This window comes from Diceros bicornis, chromosome 3 (assembly GCF_020826845.1).
Source record: "Diceros bicornis minor isolate mBicDic1 chromosome 3, mDicBic1.mat.cur, whole genome shotgun sequence".
Taxonomy (NCBI): Eukaryota; Metazoa; Chordata; class Mammalia; order Perissodactyla; family Rhinocerotidae; genus Diceros; species Diceros bicornis.
Genome location: NC_080742.1, coordinates 14,639,948 through 14,657,641, shown reverse-complemented (window position 1 = coordinate 14,657,641; position 17,694 = coordinate 14,639,948). Strand labels below are relative to the sequence as shown.

At 39.6% G+C, this 17,694-nt stretch overlaps 2 protein-coding genes across 2 annotated transcripts in view; one reads left to right on the top strand and one right to left on the bottom strand.

Moving 5' to 3' along the window:
* The first annotated feature begins 1,786 nt into the window (after positions 1–1,786).
* Positions 1,787–17,605, top strand: PMPCB (peptidase, mitochondrial processing subunit beta). The gene is made up of 13 exons (XM_058523869.1): positions 1,787–1,874; positions 2,857–2,997; positions 4,003–4,089; positions 4,472–4,601; positions 9,934–10,132; positions 10,497–10,576; positions 12,841–12,953; positions 14,390–14,533; positions 15,560–15,720; positions 16,657–16,742; positions 16,822–16,910; positions 17,057–17,132; positions 17,226–17,605. Exons 1-13 carry the CDS (start codon positions 1,794–1,796, stop codon positions 17,288–17,290), a joined length of 1,452 nt encoding a protein of 483 aa, XP_058379852.1. The 5' UTR covers positions 1,787–1,793; the 3' UTR covers positions 17,291–17,605.
* Positions 17,454–17,694, bottom strand: part of DNAJC2 (DnaJ heat shock protein family (Hsp40) member C2) — a 31,401-nt gene continuing 31,160 nt past the window's right edge. Inside the window, 1 exon segment of the mRNA XM_058523893.1 lies at positions 17,454–17,677. Coding sequence (XP_058379876.1) covers positions 17,603–17,677 — 75 coding nt within the window. The 3' untranslated portion in view covers positions 17,454–17,602.

Here is a 17,694-nt window from a genome sequence, read left to right as displayed (position 1 = left end):
ATGCAAATCAAAACTACAATGAGATATCACCTCACGGCCCTCAGAATGGCTATAATTAACAAGACAGGAAACAACAAGTGTTGGAGAGGATGTGGAGAGAAGGGAACTCTCATACACTGCTGGTGGGAGTACAAACCGGTGCAGCCACTATGGAAAACAGTATGGAGATTCCTCAAAAAATCAAGGATAGAACTACCATATGATCCAGCTATTCCATTGCTGGGTATTTATCCAAAGAACTTGAAAACACCAATGCATAAGGATACATGCACCCCTGTGTTCATTGCAGCGTTATTCACAATAGCCAAGACTTGGAAGCAACCTAAGTGCCCATCGAGGGACGAATGGATAAAGAAGATGTGGTATATATACACAATGGAATACTGCTCAGCCATAAGAAACCATGAAACCCAGCCATTTGTGACAACATGGATGGACATTGAGGGTATTATGCAAAGTGAAATAAGTCAGAGGGAGAAGGTCAAATACCGTATGATTTCCTTCATTAAGTAGTAGATAATAACAACAATAAACAAACACATAGAGACAGAGATTGGATTGGTGGTTACCAGAGGGGAAGGGGGGAGGGAGGAGGGCGAAAGGGATAATTCGGCACATGTGTGTGGTGATGGGATGTAATTAGTATTTGGGTGGTGAACATGATGTAATCTATGCAGAAATAGAAGTATAATGATGTACACCTGAAATTTATACAATGTTATAAACCAATGTTATTGCAATAAACAAAATATTAAAAAAAAAAAAAAAAAAGGAGTACAGGCTGAGGCCGGCCTGATGGGGCAAGTGGTTAAGTGCCCGCGCTCTGCTGCAGTGACCTGGGGTTTGCCGGTTCCAATCCCGGGCGCGCACTGATGCACTGCTTGGCAAGCCAGGCTGTGGCGGCATCCCAGATAAAGTAGAGGAAGATGGGCACGGATGTTAGCCCAGGGCCCGTCTTCCTCAGCAAAAAATGAGGATTGGCATCGGATGTTAGCTCAGGGCTGGTCTTCCTCACACACACACAAAAAGAGTACAGGCTTTGGAGCCAGACAGCTTGTTATTAGCATCTTGCCTCAGTCAAGTGATTTTACCTCAGTTTCTACATCTGTAAAATGAGCATTAGAATAGCACAGTTAGAACAGTGCTTGGTATTTTTAGTTTCATTAGGAGATCTGCGAATAAAGAGCTGCCCAAGAAGGTGAAGAAGAAGGTGCTCTGAGGAGGAAGCGCAAAGAGAAGAAAATTTCAAACAGATCTACAATGTCAAATTCTGCCAATAGGACTGTAAAACAAGGTCTGTAAAGTGTCCATCTCTCAGCAATTAGTGGCCTCACCAAGAGCAATGTCTATGAAATGGAAGGAGCCAGACTGTAAAGGGCTGAAGAGTAAATAGGGGTCAACCCTGATAAATCCTTCCCTCCCCTCACGACGCCTGTCTCTCCCACTAGATGCTTCCTTCAAGGCCAGTGACTTATGCATCTTATTCCACTTTTTCCAATCAGTTTCAGCCACCAATGGGATAATATGTTGCACTAGATTTCCTTTAGCTCCTCCACATTTGTGTCTTGCACGCCGTCGGCGATCGAAGTAACTCATGGTACACGGGCTTCTACAGACTCCCTAATCCGTATCATTCGGGGCAGACCGCTCAGCGCCATGCCCAGGTCCATTCTTTCCACGACAGCTTGGAACAGTGTCATTCCCATCATGACCACTAGGTGGGGCCCGCCTTCTCCTCTAGGACCTCGGGTCACGGCCCCGGAAGCACATCCTCCACCCAGTCCCGAGCGGAGATGGCGGCGTTTTGGCCCGCGGTGCGGCGGCGGCTCTGGGGTTTCACCGAGAAGCTCCTGGTCGGAGGCGCTGCCAGGCGGGTGAGCTTCCTCCCACTTGTCTGGACGCCACCGGGGACCGCGCGGGGCCCGGCCTCTGCCGCTCACCCCGCGCGGCCGCTCTGAGTGACGGCCGCCGGGCCCGGCCGCCGGCGCCACACCCCCCCGACGCTCGACTCCCGCCGGGGCCGGGCTGGCTTTGGTTACCCGCTGCGTGTGACCCCCCCCCAGTGACGTGTGGGGTGACCCTGGTTACCGACCCCTCTCTCCCCGTTACCGAGGGGTCGTTATCAAGAGCGCGTGTTGATCACTAAAAACACAGTGGTTGCGAAGTGGGGGAAATGACCGAGTGAGATGGTTCTGTTTTTGCCTGAGACGGAGCTGCTTCGTCCTCAGCTGGGCTTCCGCGGACCTCGGGAAGGTGGAGGGAAATTCTGTCTGTATGTGTCTTTTTCTCATGAGAGGCTCCAGCTCTCTCCAGGGCACGTGAGACTCACGTATAAAGGAGAAGGACCGCGGACGGGCGAATAGGGCGTAGTCAACAAGTCACCCAGCCAGAGTGGATCTTGAGCATCTGCCCTTCTTCCTACCTTCTCTTTTTCAAAACTTTTTGTTTTTCTTGGAAAACCTAAATCTCATTTCTATGTTGTGTACAGGTATTTTTGTATTTTTTTCTCCCTTTCTTGGTCTTTCTCCCCCTGCTTGTTCTGTCTATAATGAATATTAAAGGTTTCTAGGAGAGGTATTGAAATTAAAGCATTTCTCCCTGGATAATGATAATAACTGCTCGTTTTCCCCAAGGGAAGGTCACGTTGTAGGCATGTTGCTGGCTTTAGGAGAGTGGCTGGTTAAGGAAGGTTCCTCCACCAGGCTAAGGGGTGGATCTCAGTGGAACAAAAGTTGAGGAGGAAAGAGTACTTTAGAGAAAGTCTCTTTGGGATAGATTCGGTTTTCTAATCAACACTTACTGTCAGAATAGTGATGTGTTTTGCTTCCTTCCTCCCACTCTTCCACTCCCAACCAGTCATTATATTTTGGAGGGAACAGATTGAGAAGTACCCAGGCTGCTGCACAAGTTGTTCTGAATGTTCCTGAAACACGAGTAACCTGTTTGGAGAATGGACTCAGAGTGGCCTCTGAAGACTCTGGGCTCTCAACCTGCACAGTAAGTGATTCAGGCCGCCACTGTTTGATGCCTCATTTGGAGAGAGCAAATTGTTGCTGTTAATTTTAGCTTTGTAGTTGGCTGGTGGTTGAAAAATAGTGGCAGTTACTTTGCCTTGACAGCTGACTCTCACTTGTGAATCTTTCTTCCAGTGATACTTCCATGCCGGCTGCATGTGTACCCTGTTTAAGCATCTACATCTGGTTCTTGTAGCCTATTATTGTATTACTTATTGTTAATAGTATTTATCGATAATAATGAAAGAGGTATATTTGCTGGGCTACTCTGTGCCAGATGTTCGTACATATATTGTCTTATTTGATCCTTTTTTTTTGGGGGGGGGGGTGAGGAAGATTAGCCCTGAGCTAACATCTGTTGCTAATCCTCCCCTTTTTGCTGATGAAGATTGGCCCTGAGCTAACATCTGTGCCCATCTTCCTCTATTTTATATGTGGGACTCCTGCCACAGCATGGCTTGATAAGTGGTGGGTGTAGGTCTGTGCCCGGGATCCAAACCTGCAAACCCTGGGCCGCTGATTTGGAGCACGCCAACTTAACCACTATACCACCAGGGTGGCCCTTATTTGATCTTTAGAACGGTTATTTGTAGTAGGCATCATCACACCCGTTTATAGTTGAGGACCAAATTCAGAGAAATTAAACGGTTTTGTCCAAGGTCATGCGGCTAATACATGACAGAGCCAGGATTTGAACCAAGATTTTCTGACAATCTCTGATGTTCTTTATACTATAGTTGTTAACTGCCTGTAGTAACAAGTTGGGCTAAGAATTTGGGTCCTCACTGAAGCTGGCAAGTAGATATTTGTAGCACCATCTCATAGTTCATAGGTATGTACTGTCAATCCATGCAAGTCAAGAAAACTTGAATGTTAAGACTGGAAAGCATTTGTCAGAAAAAGGAAGGAGACTGCTCCTTCCTTCCACTCCCATCCCCCCAGAGAAAGAAAATGGTGTTTTACCTAATTGTTCCCTGATCACATTAAGGTTGGGCTCTGGATTGATGCTGGAAGTCGATACGAAAATGAGAAGAATAATGGAACAGCTCACTTTCTGGAGCATATGGCTTTCAAGGCAAGTTGTAAGGCTCATTTTATAAAAATGCATTTTCTTTAAGAGGTGGTAAGCACAAAATCTCATTCTAAGGTAAGGAAAATTACTTCAATAGTATAGCATGCTTTATTTTTTATTTTAATCTTTCCTTTTTCCTGGATAATTATGTGAAATAATTACTGATAATTGCTCTGTAGGGTTGAAACGAGGATTTTCTTTTGGGATGGAAGGGTCATCTGAAAGTATACCACTATTTCTGAAGCCTGATACACTTGAGAAATCAAATTTGGTCCTTGCATGAAAGTGACATAGGCTTATGTCTTCATATTCATTGTCTGAAGTGTTTAGAACAGATGAGGGATAAAGGAAGGTATCATAATTGTTTTTTCCTCTTTTATTTCAGGGCACCAAAAAGAGATCCCAATTAGATCTGGAACTTGAGATTGAAAACATGGGCGCTCATCTCAATGCCTATACCTCCAGAGAGCAGACTGTGTATTATGCCAAAGCATTCTCTAAAGATTTGCCGAGAGGTATTGCTGTATTTTATACTGCAGATATGTAATCTTCACAAGAATTCAGAAATAATTTAGTATTGTTTTTATTATGACTATTGTAAAAGAGTAATCCCCAGAAATGTGAAAAAATGAACCAAACTCTGAGTGAGGGGCCACCTATCCACCTATTTTTGTTTTTTTCTCCGAATATGACAGATGATATCAGATACATATAGGCTGCAAGACTTATGCAAACCAGGCTCTAACACTTGATTCAAAAATACTTCCTGAGCCATATCCGTGTAGTGAAACATTTTTGTTTTTATTTGCTTATTTAACTGCCTGCTGCTTTTTTTTTTTCTCATTTTATCCTGTTATCTGAATTTTTTATTTCTACAGACCTTAACAAGTTTGTATCTACTGACTGCTGGGGTTTTTTTTTTTTTTACAAGACTTGCTTGCTTCTTTATTACGTTTGCACATTCTAGTTTCTCATCCTGGAGTGTACTTCTTTCTTACTTTTCTTTCCATTAATTTTTTTTGTTTATTTAAACTAAAAAACAAAAACATTTCACCCATTTTTCTCCCCCCATCTGTTCTTTGTATCTATGAGCTTGGTTTTTTTTTTTTTTGGATTCCACATATAAGAGAGATCATACAATATTTGTCTGACTTATTTCACTTAGCATAATGCCCTTGAGGTCCATCTGCGTTATCAAAAATGGCAAGATTTCGTTCTTTTTTATGGCTGAATAATATTCCCTTTGTGTGCGTGTGTGTGTGCGTGTATTTATTTATATATGTATGTATGCATGTGTGTGTATATATGTATCATAATTTCTTTATCCATTCATCCATTGATGGACACTTAGGTTGTTTCCTCATCTTGGCTATTGTAAATAATGCTGCAATAAACATGGGGATGCACCTGTCTTTTCCAGTTAGTGTTTTTGTTTTCTTTGGATAAACACCCAGAAGTGTAATTGCTGGATCATATGGTAGTTCTATTTTTACTTTTTGGGGGAACCTCCATACTGTTTTTCATAGTGGCTGCTCCAATTTGCATTCCCAACAACAGTGCACAAGTGTTCCCTTTTCTCCACATCCTTGCCAGTACTTGATGTCTCTTGTTTTTGTTTTTTTTTTGTGAGGAAGATTAGCCCTGAGCTAACATCCGATGCCAATCCTCCTCTTTTTGCTGAGGAAGATTGGCACTGAGCTCACATCTGTGCCTATCTTCCTCTACTTTATATGGGACGCCGCCACAGCATGGCTTGACAAGTGGTGCGTCATTGTGCGTCCGGGATCTGAACCTGTGAACCCCGGGCTGCCCTGGAGCACAAGTACTTAACCACTACGCCACTGGGCCGGCCCCTCTTGTCTTTTTTACAATAATCTTTCTAACAGGTATGAAGTAGTATCTCATTGTGGTTTTGATTTGCCTTTTCCTGACGATTAGTGATATTGAGCATCTTTTCATGTACCTTTTGGCCATCTGTATATCTTCTTTGGAAAAATATGTATTTAGATCCTCTGCCCATTTTTTAATTGGATTGTTTTCTTGCTATTGAGTTGTATGGATTCTTTATATATTTTGGATAATAGATCCTTATCAGATATATGATTTGCAAACATTTTCTCTCGTTCTGTATTGCCTTTTCATTTTGTTGATGGTTTCCTTTGCTGTGCAGAAGCCTTTTAGTTTGATGTAGTCTCACTTGTTTATTTTTGATTTTGCTTTTAGTGTCAGATTCAAAAAATCGCCACTAAGACCTGTATTAAGGAGCTTACCACCTGTGTTTTCTTCTAGGAGTTTTATGATTTCTGGTCTTATGTTCAAGTCTTTAATCCATTTTGAGTTAATTTTTGTGTATGGTATAAGATAGGGTTCCAGTTTCATTTTACATGTGGCTGTCCAGTTTTCCCAACACCATTTATTGAAGAGACTATCCTTTCCTCATTGTATACTCTTGGCTTCTTTGTTGTAGATTAATTTATCAGATATGCATGAGTTTATTTCTGGGCTCTCTGTTTTGTTCCATTGACCTATGTGTCTGTTTTTATGCCAACACTATACTGTTTTAATTACTCTAGCTTTGTAATATGGTTTGAAGTTGGAGTGTGATGCCTCCAGCTTTGTTCTCCTTTCTCAAGGTTGCTTTGGCTCTTTGGGGTCTTTTGTGGTTCCATTCAAATTTTAGGATTCTTTCCTCTATTTCTGTGAAAAATGCCATTAGAATTTTGATAGGGATTGCACTGAATCTGTAGATTGCTTTGGGTAGTATGGACATTTTAACAATATTGATTCTTCCAGTCCGTGAGCATGGACTATCTTTCCATTTATTTGTGTCTTCTTCAGTTTCTTTCATTAATGTCTTTTTTTTTTTTTTTTTTTTGGTGAGAAAGATCAGCCCTGAGCTAACATCCATGCCAATCCTCCTCTTTTTTTTGCTGAGGAAGACAGGCCCTGGGCTAACATCTGTGCCTATCTTCCTCTACTTTATCTGGGATGCTGCCACAGCATGGCCTGACAAGCGGTATGTTGGTGCACGCCCGGGATCTGAACCTGGGCTGCCAGCAGCAGAGCGTGTGCACTTAACTGCTACGCCACAGGACCGGCCCCTCATTAATGTCTTGTAGTTTTCAGTATACAGGTCTTTCACCTCCCTGGTTAAATTGATTTCTAGATATTTTATTCTTTTTGATGCAGTTGTAAATGGGATTTTTAAAAAATTTCTCTTTCTGATTGTTCGTTATTAGTGTATAGAAATGCAACTGATTTTGTATCCTGCAACTTCACTGAATTCGTTTATTCTAACAGTTTTTTGGTGAAGTCTTTATGGTTTTCAATATATAATATGTTATCTGTAGAGTGACAGTTTTACTTCTTCCTTTCCAATTTGGATGCCTTTTATTTCTTTTTCTTGCCTAATTGCTCTGGGTAGGAGCAATTTTTTTTTATTCCTTGGTTGATATAAAAACTCTTGGCCCTGAGCAAAATAAGCAAATGTTCATTTATAAGATTATTGATTGTTTTTGTAGCAATAAAAGAAAATATATTTTATTTTTATTTTGTAGAAATAAAATTATTATGACAGCATAGCAGTTTGTTATAGTTACCATGTTTGTAGAGTGTTTTGAATTTCTTAAAGAAAAGTTATTACACAAAACATTTTTCTACTGGAAGAATTAACAACAAAATTCAGCAGTTTTTGGGCCCGGCCCCATTGCCTGGTGGTTAAGTTTGGCACACTCCGCTTCAGTGGCCCAGGTTCTCGGTTCCTGGGTGTGGACCTACACCCCTAGTCGGTTGGCGGCCCTACTGTGGCGGCGGCTCACATACAAAATAGAGGAAGATTGGCACAGATGTTAGCTCAGGGCGAATCTTCCTCAGCAAAAAGAATAAAATTTAGCAGTTTTAGTGTTAACTGGTGAAATTATTAATCTTTAAGATCCTTGTATAGTTGTAGTTAATGTCATTACTTTGAAATTTTGGATTCCTAATAGGCTTTCATTAATAATGTTTGAATGATACTTTACACAAGTACTTTTATATATATTTTGTATATATATTATCTCATTTGATCTGCATCGTAATCAAGTAGGTGTCTCCACTTTGCAGTTGTGCTAATTGAGGCCCAGACTCGGACTTGCCCAGTATCGCATAGCTTAGTGGTTTACTGTGGACTCCAATGCATGTCGTCTCACTCAGATTCACTATGCCAGGTTGCTTTGTGAAAACAACAAAACAAAACACCTACCACCTGCAAATAAATAAACATTTCACAATATGTTAGCCTAACTTTTGCATAAAACCAATAAAAATGACAACAGTGGAGAGTGTGTTGGTTTGAATTGCAAAAAACATTGGTAAGGTTTTTAATGATTTCCTTAGAAACAGTTTGTGCCCCAGGACCAGTTGGGTACTGAGAACAAAGGGCCGGTCCAGGCCAGGCTCCTTTAAAGGGTTGTGTGTGCTGGCCTGTCCCTCTCCTTTATTTACACAGAGGAGAGCAGGGAGAGCAAAAAGGAGGACTAGGGAAAGGAAGAGAGAAGGTACGAGACCTTTTTTTTTCCTTCCTGGCTTCTGGCTGGGAAGGACAGAGCCCCTGCCAGTGGGAGTAGAAAATGGAAATGCAGAGGGGCTCCCGGAGGAATCCAAGGTGGAAGTGCCTTCTAAGTAGATCCCACTCTGGGGGGTTGCTTGAGGTTTTATCCCCTCAGTCAGGTGAAGCGTGGTGAATCAGGTAATAATTAGATGTTTAGACTAGTGGTCTCCAAACTTTTGTGATCATCCATCCCTGTTGGTGAGAGAATTGATTGTATATCCTCAATATAGGCATATTTATAAATTAAATACATGTACTAGGATACTAACATATACAATATTAAATATACATTAGAAAGACTTCAAGAAGATTCTGATTAAAACAAATACTAGGAAGTATGAACCCCCCCCCCCCCACTTTGGGAAGTATCAGTCTAGACTATTCCCATATAAAGGAGGGTCTTCACACAAGATTTCTTGTCCTCCCCCCTGTCTTGGGGCTCTTCCTCAGAGACCATCTTGGTCTCTGGTTCTCTTGTCTGGACAGATGGTTTTTATTTGGCTTTATAGATAATGTTTTCCCTTTTGTTATGATCTCAGCCCCAGCTTATTCTGGCAGTCTGTTCTGTTGTGTTGGCCAGGCTACAGAGGTAGTTAATTACAGGAGGTCCTTGGTATTTGAACATAATTGGTTCTGAGACAAGGCCCTTTAAAATGAACTTCAGTGACTTTGCTAATGGTAAGAGTCTAGCCAACGTTGACCAGACAGGTGAGAATTAGACACTGGGATTAAAAGGAGAAAGATATTTGAGAGGACACTAATTCTATAAGTGGTTCATTGGGGGCATATTTTAGATGATGATGATTCTTGGCTTCTTCATGTAGCAGCCTCATTGCTGTGGGAACTTGGGTAGTAAATACTTGGGTGATGTGGACTCTCTGTACATACCTAGATATTCTGACTAATACAGATAATTTTCTACTCTGTAATTTTCATACAGAACAATATATACTTGTGCAGATTTCCATGACATTTTTGAAATGGTTGTAAGTAGAGTCATTGCAAGTGTTGTGGGGACATCTGGCAAATTTAGGAATTATCTCCAAGCTCTTTTAACCACAAGGGTTTATATTTTACATTTTTAATTTTAATATTGTCTCTTAGGTTTGTTGAATGTTTAGAAAAATTTGTTTCTTCCCAGTTGAATCATTTAGTCAATATTGAGTGATGGTATCATAGTTTCTGATGCTAGTTTAATAGATTTTAATAGCGAAAATTAAGATTCTTAGTGTTTCTTCTTATGTTTTATTTTCAATTAGCTGTAGAAATTCTTGCTGATATAATACAGAACAGCACACTGGGAGAAGCAGAGATTGAACGTGAACGTGGAGTAATCCTTAGAGAGATGCAGGAAGTTGAAACCAATTTACAAGAAGTTGTTTTTGATTATCTTCATGCTACAGCTTATCAAAATACTGCACTTGGACGGACAATTTTGGGACCAACTGAAAATATCAAGTAGGTATAATTCTCGGAATTTTTTTTTTTTTTTAGAAAATTTGTGAGTTGTGAAAATTAACATTCACGAACATTCAAAAAGTAATTTTTCCCTGCTGATAATCTGAATGAAACTACCTACACTTTAGCCCCACCTGACTCCCAGGTGTCTAGGCTCCCAGCTACTTAGGGAATAAACAAGTGATGGTATCAAATCTTTTTTCTTACTGTAACAAAGTTGAAATTCTTTGATACTTGTTACCTATACCCTATTTCTGACTGCATTCAACTTAGAGTACCTTTAAGGTCCAATTTAATTTCAGGTATATTATGTGAATATCTATGCTTTTTAATTTCCTTTTAATATTTCTTACTCCATTTACAGATCTATAAATCGTAAAGATTTAGTGGATTACATAACCACACATTATAAGGGGCCAAGAATAGTACTTGCTGCTGCTGGAGGTTAGTTGATTTAAATTTCTATAACTCTTTTAAACACAGTCATTAGAGTGATGCGCTTATCACTTTGATCCTATTGGGAGATGTCTTAAGAGTTTTTATTTATAGAGCAAATTTTTAATATGCTCTGTAAGGGGAATGTGGAGCACTGGAACCAGACTTTCCCTCCATCTTCTCTTTAGTAGAGTTTTTTCATAGAAAAACTTATGGACCCTCCAATATATAAGTGTACATATATAATGGAATTTACTTGCAAGAAAAGGGCAAATGAGTGAACTGGGAGACAATGACACTTGGAAGATAGTGTTCTATAGTTTGGGAATCTCTTTAGATTTCATGTTATTCCTTGAGAACCAGTTTCATCCTTGGTCAGGCATGGAATGAGTATGTTATGTTGTTCATTCATTCTGTTGTGTGTTCATTCAGTAGATCTGCTAATTACTGAGAAGGGGAAGTACGTAGGGAGCCATGAGACTGTTTAATGGGAATCGGAACATGCAAGTGGCATCAGGACAAGGGTTCCTTGGGAACATGTTTGAAGCCAGTGAATGAATGAAAATTCACATTAAATTGTGCTAGATTTCCTGCCAGTCTGAATTTAAACAAACAGTACATTTTATTGGTTTCCCGTATTTTCTTTTTTTTTTTAGGGCAAAGCGAAGATGGATGGAGTGTTCTTTTGTGTAAATTTTTTTCTCTTTAGAAATGACAATAAATTAAAATTCTAGTTGCCCTCGGTAGACTTCTGAGCTAATTAATTGGGAAAAATGAAGAAGATGAAAATAAGGGTTAAATATCTCGAGCATGTTATTCATTGTGGCTTTCAGCTAAATCATGTTGCCTTTATATGGCAGGCAGTGCACTCTGAAATTTTCTTGAGTGAGTAACATTGTTTCTGAAATGGCTGGTGCTGACTGGGGTTTCAACATTTGAAACTGCCTTGGAAACAGGAAGACTGTTGGTTAGATGGGGCCTCCATAGTCAAGCTATCTGGGGTGTCTCTGCCATTGTTGGTGGCAAATGGACACAATGGGTTTTATTGTAGTTCGTGGGTTCCTTTCGACATTGCTGAAGTTGGGATTTCTTACAGTTAATGACCTGTCCTAGATTAATTAGCTTTTTGTCTTATTGGTACATTAATGATGATGTGCCTATAAACAATGGCATCTTAAATTCATTGAAATAGGCCAGACCTAGTTTCTTTTAAAAGAAATTGTTGGCTCCCCTGCCTTCTGGATTGGGAGAAGTAGAGGTTGTGTTAGAGCAGGAGCTGAATATTTGGAACATCCAGCCAGAGGGCTGAGGTGCAGGTAATGAAACAGTGGAGGCAGCTGTCATCAGGTGCTGAGAACTGTGCATGTTCCTGGTTTTTCCTCTCTGCTTGTCATCCTTGTGCCATCAGGGTCTTCCTATTGTTTCATCACCCTCTGGATTGATATTCAGGGTGGCTCTCCTACATAGTGATGCTGAAAACAATGTACAGTCATACACTGTCTTATGTCACAGATTTGTTTGGAAAATATGGCTGTAAGTTGTGCTTTTATATTCTAATGGATATCTCCTTTAAAGAAATCTCGTGGCACTATTTTTTAAAGCACTTGTACATGCCTAAATTTGTTTTTGAGTTTATATCTGTGTTTAAGAATCCTTCACTGACAGAATCTGTTTGGGTCCCGAGTTTGGACAGTAAGGGATATAGAATCTAAGTAATTCTTAATTTTTGGATGGCAAGTAGTGAGTGTTTGGATAACTATGGATTTATTCAGAAACTTAGATGAAATTATTTTATACCTCAATTCTGATAGCAGAGCTCAGAGAATGAAGCATATCTGTGTATCCAGCTTTCTTTAAATGAATAGAGCTCATATTTGTATTCTTTTCTACTTTAAAAATTTGTTGTAAAGTGATATTTTTGCTAGTTTGCATTCTAGGACTTTTAATAATTTAATATAACATGATTTTGTATGGAAAGTGGTATTTTCAAGCTGTCTTATTATCCTTAGCTGTGAATCCATTGGTATGTTGATGAATACTGTCAGTTGCTGTACAGAATGAGAAAGTTGTGCAACTCTAGCCTTATAGCACCAAGGAAAACAGTGTGCTGTGAGCTTACTGTTACATGGCTGTTAGAGAGTACAGGTAGTTCATGTATCACTTCTGTCACATTATACCATCTTGAACTCATTGTAAATCAAAATATTGGCAGTTAGTTGTCTGCTTTAGATTGTTCTGCTACCACATATGTGAAATATTTTCCTTCAATTTAGGAGTTTCCCATGATGAACTGCTTGAGTTAGCCAAGTTTCATTTTGGTGACTCTTTGTCCAGACACAAAGGAGAAGTACCAGCTCTGCCTCCCTGCAAATTCACGGGAAGTGAGGTAGGCCAAGCCTCCTAAGCTAGTATTTAGCCCTTTGGGTTTCTTGTGTTGTATTTACAAATGAGTGTACAAAATGTGCGTGTTTCTAACAGGAATAAAATGGAAGAAACCAAAGGCTTAAACTGAAACAGAAAAAGTGAAGAGGATGGACTCATTTGCCTATGTTTCTTCCTATTCCATAGTATTTAACCACCTGGTTTTCTTTCCTAAGGAAGCAAGGTTTTTAAATTTTTTTTGTGAGGAAGATCAGTCCTGAGCTAACATCCATGCTAATCCTCCTCTTTTTGCTGAGGAAGACCGGCTCTGAGCTAACATCTATTGCCAATCCTCCTCCTTTTTTGTTTTTGCCAATCGTTTTTTTTGTTTCCCCAAAGCCCCAGTAGATAGTTGTATGTCATAGCTGCACATCCTTCTAGTTGCTGTATGTGGGACGTGGCCTCAGCATGGCCGGAGAAGCGGTGCGTTGGTGCGCGCCCAGGATCCGAACCCGGGCCGCCAGTAGTGGAGCGCACGCACTTAACCGCTAAGCCACGGGGCCGGCCCAGGAAGAAAGGTTTTAAGGGCAGTGTTATAATTTGGTCTTTTTTTGTGCCTTTTCTTTGGCACTGTGCCCATTTATATATTGTATAAAAGTAACCTTTTATTTATTTTTTTCCCCCCAAAGCCCCAGTAGATAGTTGTACGTCATAGCTGCACATCCTTCTAGTTGCTGTATGTGGGACACGGCCTCAGCATGGCCGGAGAAGCGGTGCGTTGGTGTGCGCCCGGAATCCGAACCCGGGCTGCCAGCAGCAGAGCGCGCACGCTTAACCGCTAAGCCACGGGGCCAGCCCAAGTAACCTTTTATTTTAAAAACACCCCAAATTTTGACTTTCATATCCAGTTTACTCTTGGATAAGTTCTGCCCACAGTACATTTCTAGGGGTAGCTGTTAGAGCCAGACTTGCAGAGAATCTGCTGCTTGTCAGCTATAGCTTTAAGCCTCATAGAGGCTTAGTTTGCCACATTAGGGATGATGCTCAAAGTAGTATTGGAAAGAGGTCTGATGTTGGCAGTTACACAGAACTGTGCCTTTGGCAGTACAAAAACAAGCCTGTTAGGTCAATATTAGCTTAAAGTTAGAAAAATTCAAATCGACAGACAGATTGATTTCTACCAGTGAAATAATGCGATCTTTTGTGACCAGGTATCCATCTGGTGGCTATGTCTGTAGTCTTTCAATTGGAGATCTTTTGGTGAAAGTCTTCTTTCCCTACTCATGAAATTCTTCTAGATTAGACTGCAATGTTATGAGGCCTGACAGTTAAAACAAAATAGAGTCATGGTGAGCATTTTAACTTTGCAGTTAATGGGACCGGTGAACTTGTTTTTTTCTTGTTAAGCATGTTTTATAGTGGTAATCTTAACTGGAGTTTTGTTTTCTTTATCTTAACTAGATTCGAGTGAGGGATGACAAGATGCCTCTAGCACACCTTGCAGTAGCTGTCGAAGCTGTTGGTTGGGCACATCCAGATACAATCTGTCTCATGGTTGCAAACACACTAATTGGCAACTGGGATCGCTCTTTTGGAGGAGGAATGGTAAGTGATTCTAAAAGTAATTTTCCATAATAAATGACAAAACGGAACTCTGTAATGAATTTTAAAATATAAACTGATCCGGATGGGCTGGCCCTGTGGCTTAGCGGTGAAGTGCGCGTGCTCCGCTGCTGGCGGCCCGGGTTTGGATCCCGGGCGCGCACCGAGGCACCACCTCTCAGGCCATGCTGAGGCAGCGTCCCACGTACAGCAACTAGAAGGATTTGCATCTATGACATACAGCTATCTACTGGGGCTCTGGGGGAAAAAATAAATAAATAAAAATAAAAAAAAAAAACTGATCCGGGATTGCATCCTGGACCAGAAGAAAATAATTTTTCTTTTGCCATAAAGATTATTAGTGGGATAACTGGCAAAATTTAAATAAGGATAGAATAATTCATTAATAGTACTATATCAATGTTAATATCCTAATTCTAATAATTGTACTTAGGTTAATTGCATTGTTTTTCAGAAGTGCACACTAAACAGTATTTAGGGGTAGAAAGCATATCTGCAATGTATTCTCAAACAGTTGAAACAATATATTAAAGAGAATGATAAAGCAAACATGGTAAAGAAACGGAATTTGGATAAAGGGAATTCTTTGTACTATTTTGTAAGTCTGAGATTACTTCAAAATACAAAGTGTATATATTTGTACTCAAAGATTTCAACAAAATACATTTCATATAAATATCTTAGGCTTCACATGCAATATAATTTCAAATCTTTAAGTGTACTAACCAAGAGCCCTAACTAATTGGATTAATAACAGCAGTGTATTATTTTAGAAGTGGGTGCAGCTACTATGTTAATTGAAGGTTTCATTGCTTTTACATTATGATTTCTCTGGAGATGCATTGGGCTGGTGAAGTAAGTATAAGTCACTTTATTACTGAGATGTTGCTGGCTAAGACTGAGAAACTCAGCCTCATAGGGCATTCACTGCCACTTATCTCATTTTTCTTTGTAGTAATTTGGACATGTGTGTGTACAGTTCTCTTGGACAACTTTTTTTCCTTACAGAATTTATCTAGCAAGCTGGCCCAGCTCAGCTGCCATGGCAATCTCTGCCATAGCTTCCAGTCTTTCAACACTTCGTACACAGATACAGGATTATGGGGACTCTACATGGTTTGTGAACCAGCCACTGTTGCAGACATGCTACATGTTGTTCAAAAAGAATGGTGAGAAGATAATTTAAATCTTGCCTAGAATTCACGTGCCTAGAATTCACGTTTTAGACTAGTGTCCTCTTTATACCCTTGATGGTGATTATTCTTGATGGGGATGTTCAAGAGAACAAGCCTAGGCAGTAGCAGTGGTTGCCATGTTTTTAAAGATCTCAGATGTTTCTTCTAAGTCTCATGTAAAGTTGATTTATACCACAGAAAATTCTTAATCTTTAAGAAGCAGATTACTTCAGAAAGAAGATTCTAAAAATTTTAAATGTTTAAACACCAACTAGAAGTTTGGAAAATAGATCTAAAAGTTATCTGGCTTGGAAAGGCAGTGTTATGAAAATGAATCTGAAGTTGCCATTGCTAAAAGAAAAATGTAGGGTTTTAGTCACAACTAGTACCTTGAGACAGAGGCAGAAAGGCCCAAGGCTTCTTGGAAAACTTTTATTTAGCTCTGGTTCCTTTCCTCCATCATTCTTAAATGGCTACATCTCTCTAAATCTAGTCAACTGGGGTGTAATTAATTTAATTATTAGGTTTAAGTTAGGCTCAGCTGGATTCCTTTGAGAAACCAATGACCCAGTGACCTATCCCCTAGCATATCAGATCCTAACAGATGGGGATTCATGAAGTCTCAAAATGATTATAGCATTTCTCAAGACATGGTCTGCCAATTTTTGTATTGTATTGAACCTCTATCTGCTAATCATACCATTTTTGAGAAATTAACAATACCATAAAAAAATCAGTAATAGTTTAGCTTTTGCTTAGCTATTGAGATCATTAGTAATTTCAAATTTTTACTAAGTTAAAATCATAATCACTTGTACATTGTGGTGTAATACGTAGACTATATAGCATCATATCTTTCTTTAGCTCATTAACTCACAAAACACAAAATTCATACTACTTGACATTTTGATTTTTCCAAATGGTTTTTAGGATGCGACTCTGTACAAGTGTCACTGAAAGTGAAGTTGCACGAGCCAAAAATCTTCTGAAAACCAACATGTTATTGCAACTCGATGGTAAGAATAAAGATATAAGTTCTATTTTCATATGGTTGATCTATATTCCAATACTTAGTTTTTCCTTCTCTTTAAACAGGTTCCACTCCGATTTGTGAAGATATTGGTAGGCAAATGTTATGCTATAATAGAAGAATTCCCATCCCTGAGCTTGAAGCAAGAATTGATGTATGTAGTCCTTAGATACCATTCAGTCTTGCGTTACAAAAGCTGAAAATATGTGCCATAAATCCTGTTTTACTCCAAAAAGTTCCAGGCATAGAATCTGTGTTTATTACAAAAAACTCTGAATGCTAGTATCGTCTTTTTTTCAGGCTGTAAATGCTGAGACAATTCGAGAAGTGTGTACCAAATATATATATGATAAGAGTCCAGCTATTGCTGCCGTTGGTAAGTCTGGCTCCTTTTCTCCTATGCAGAAAGGTGGCTAAGTACTTTTCTTTTATTCAGTTTTAACTAACTCTCTTTTCTTTTAATCCTTAGGTCCTATTGAGCGACTGCCTGAGTTTAGCCAGATTCGCAGTAACATGTGCTGGCTTCGCGATTAAAATGCTCCTAATCTAAATATTTTGAATATATATATTTATAAAACTAACACAGAGCTGCAGGTTTTAAGCTATCCATCCCTAAAGAAAAAAATAAAAATGAACTTATATACTTGGAAATTTGAATGAAATACAGCATCAGACTTGCAAAGGATGACACGACCACCACAGTGAACAGTAGATCTTTTGCTCAAGGGAAGTTACGTTGGAACAACACACAGATTATCACCATAAGTATAATTTTTAAGAATGAAAATTTGTACAGTATTTTCAGTTTTATTATAAAAATGCACACACAACAAAGATTGTCGTAGGTCACTTCTTGGCTCTACTTGCATTCAGCACTTGCTCTTGAGCAGCTTTCTTGGCTTTTACCATCTCAACAAGTTCCTAGGAAGGGAGAAAGG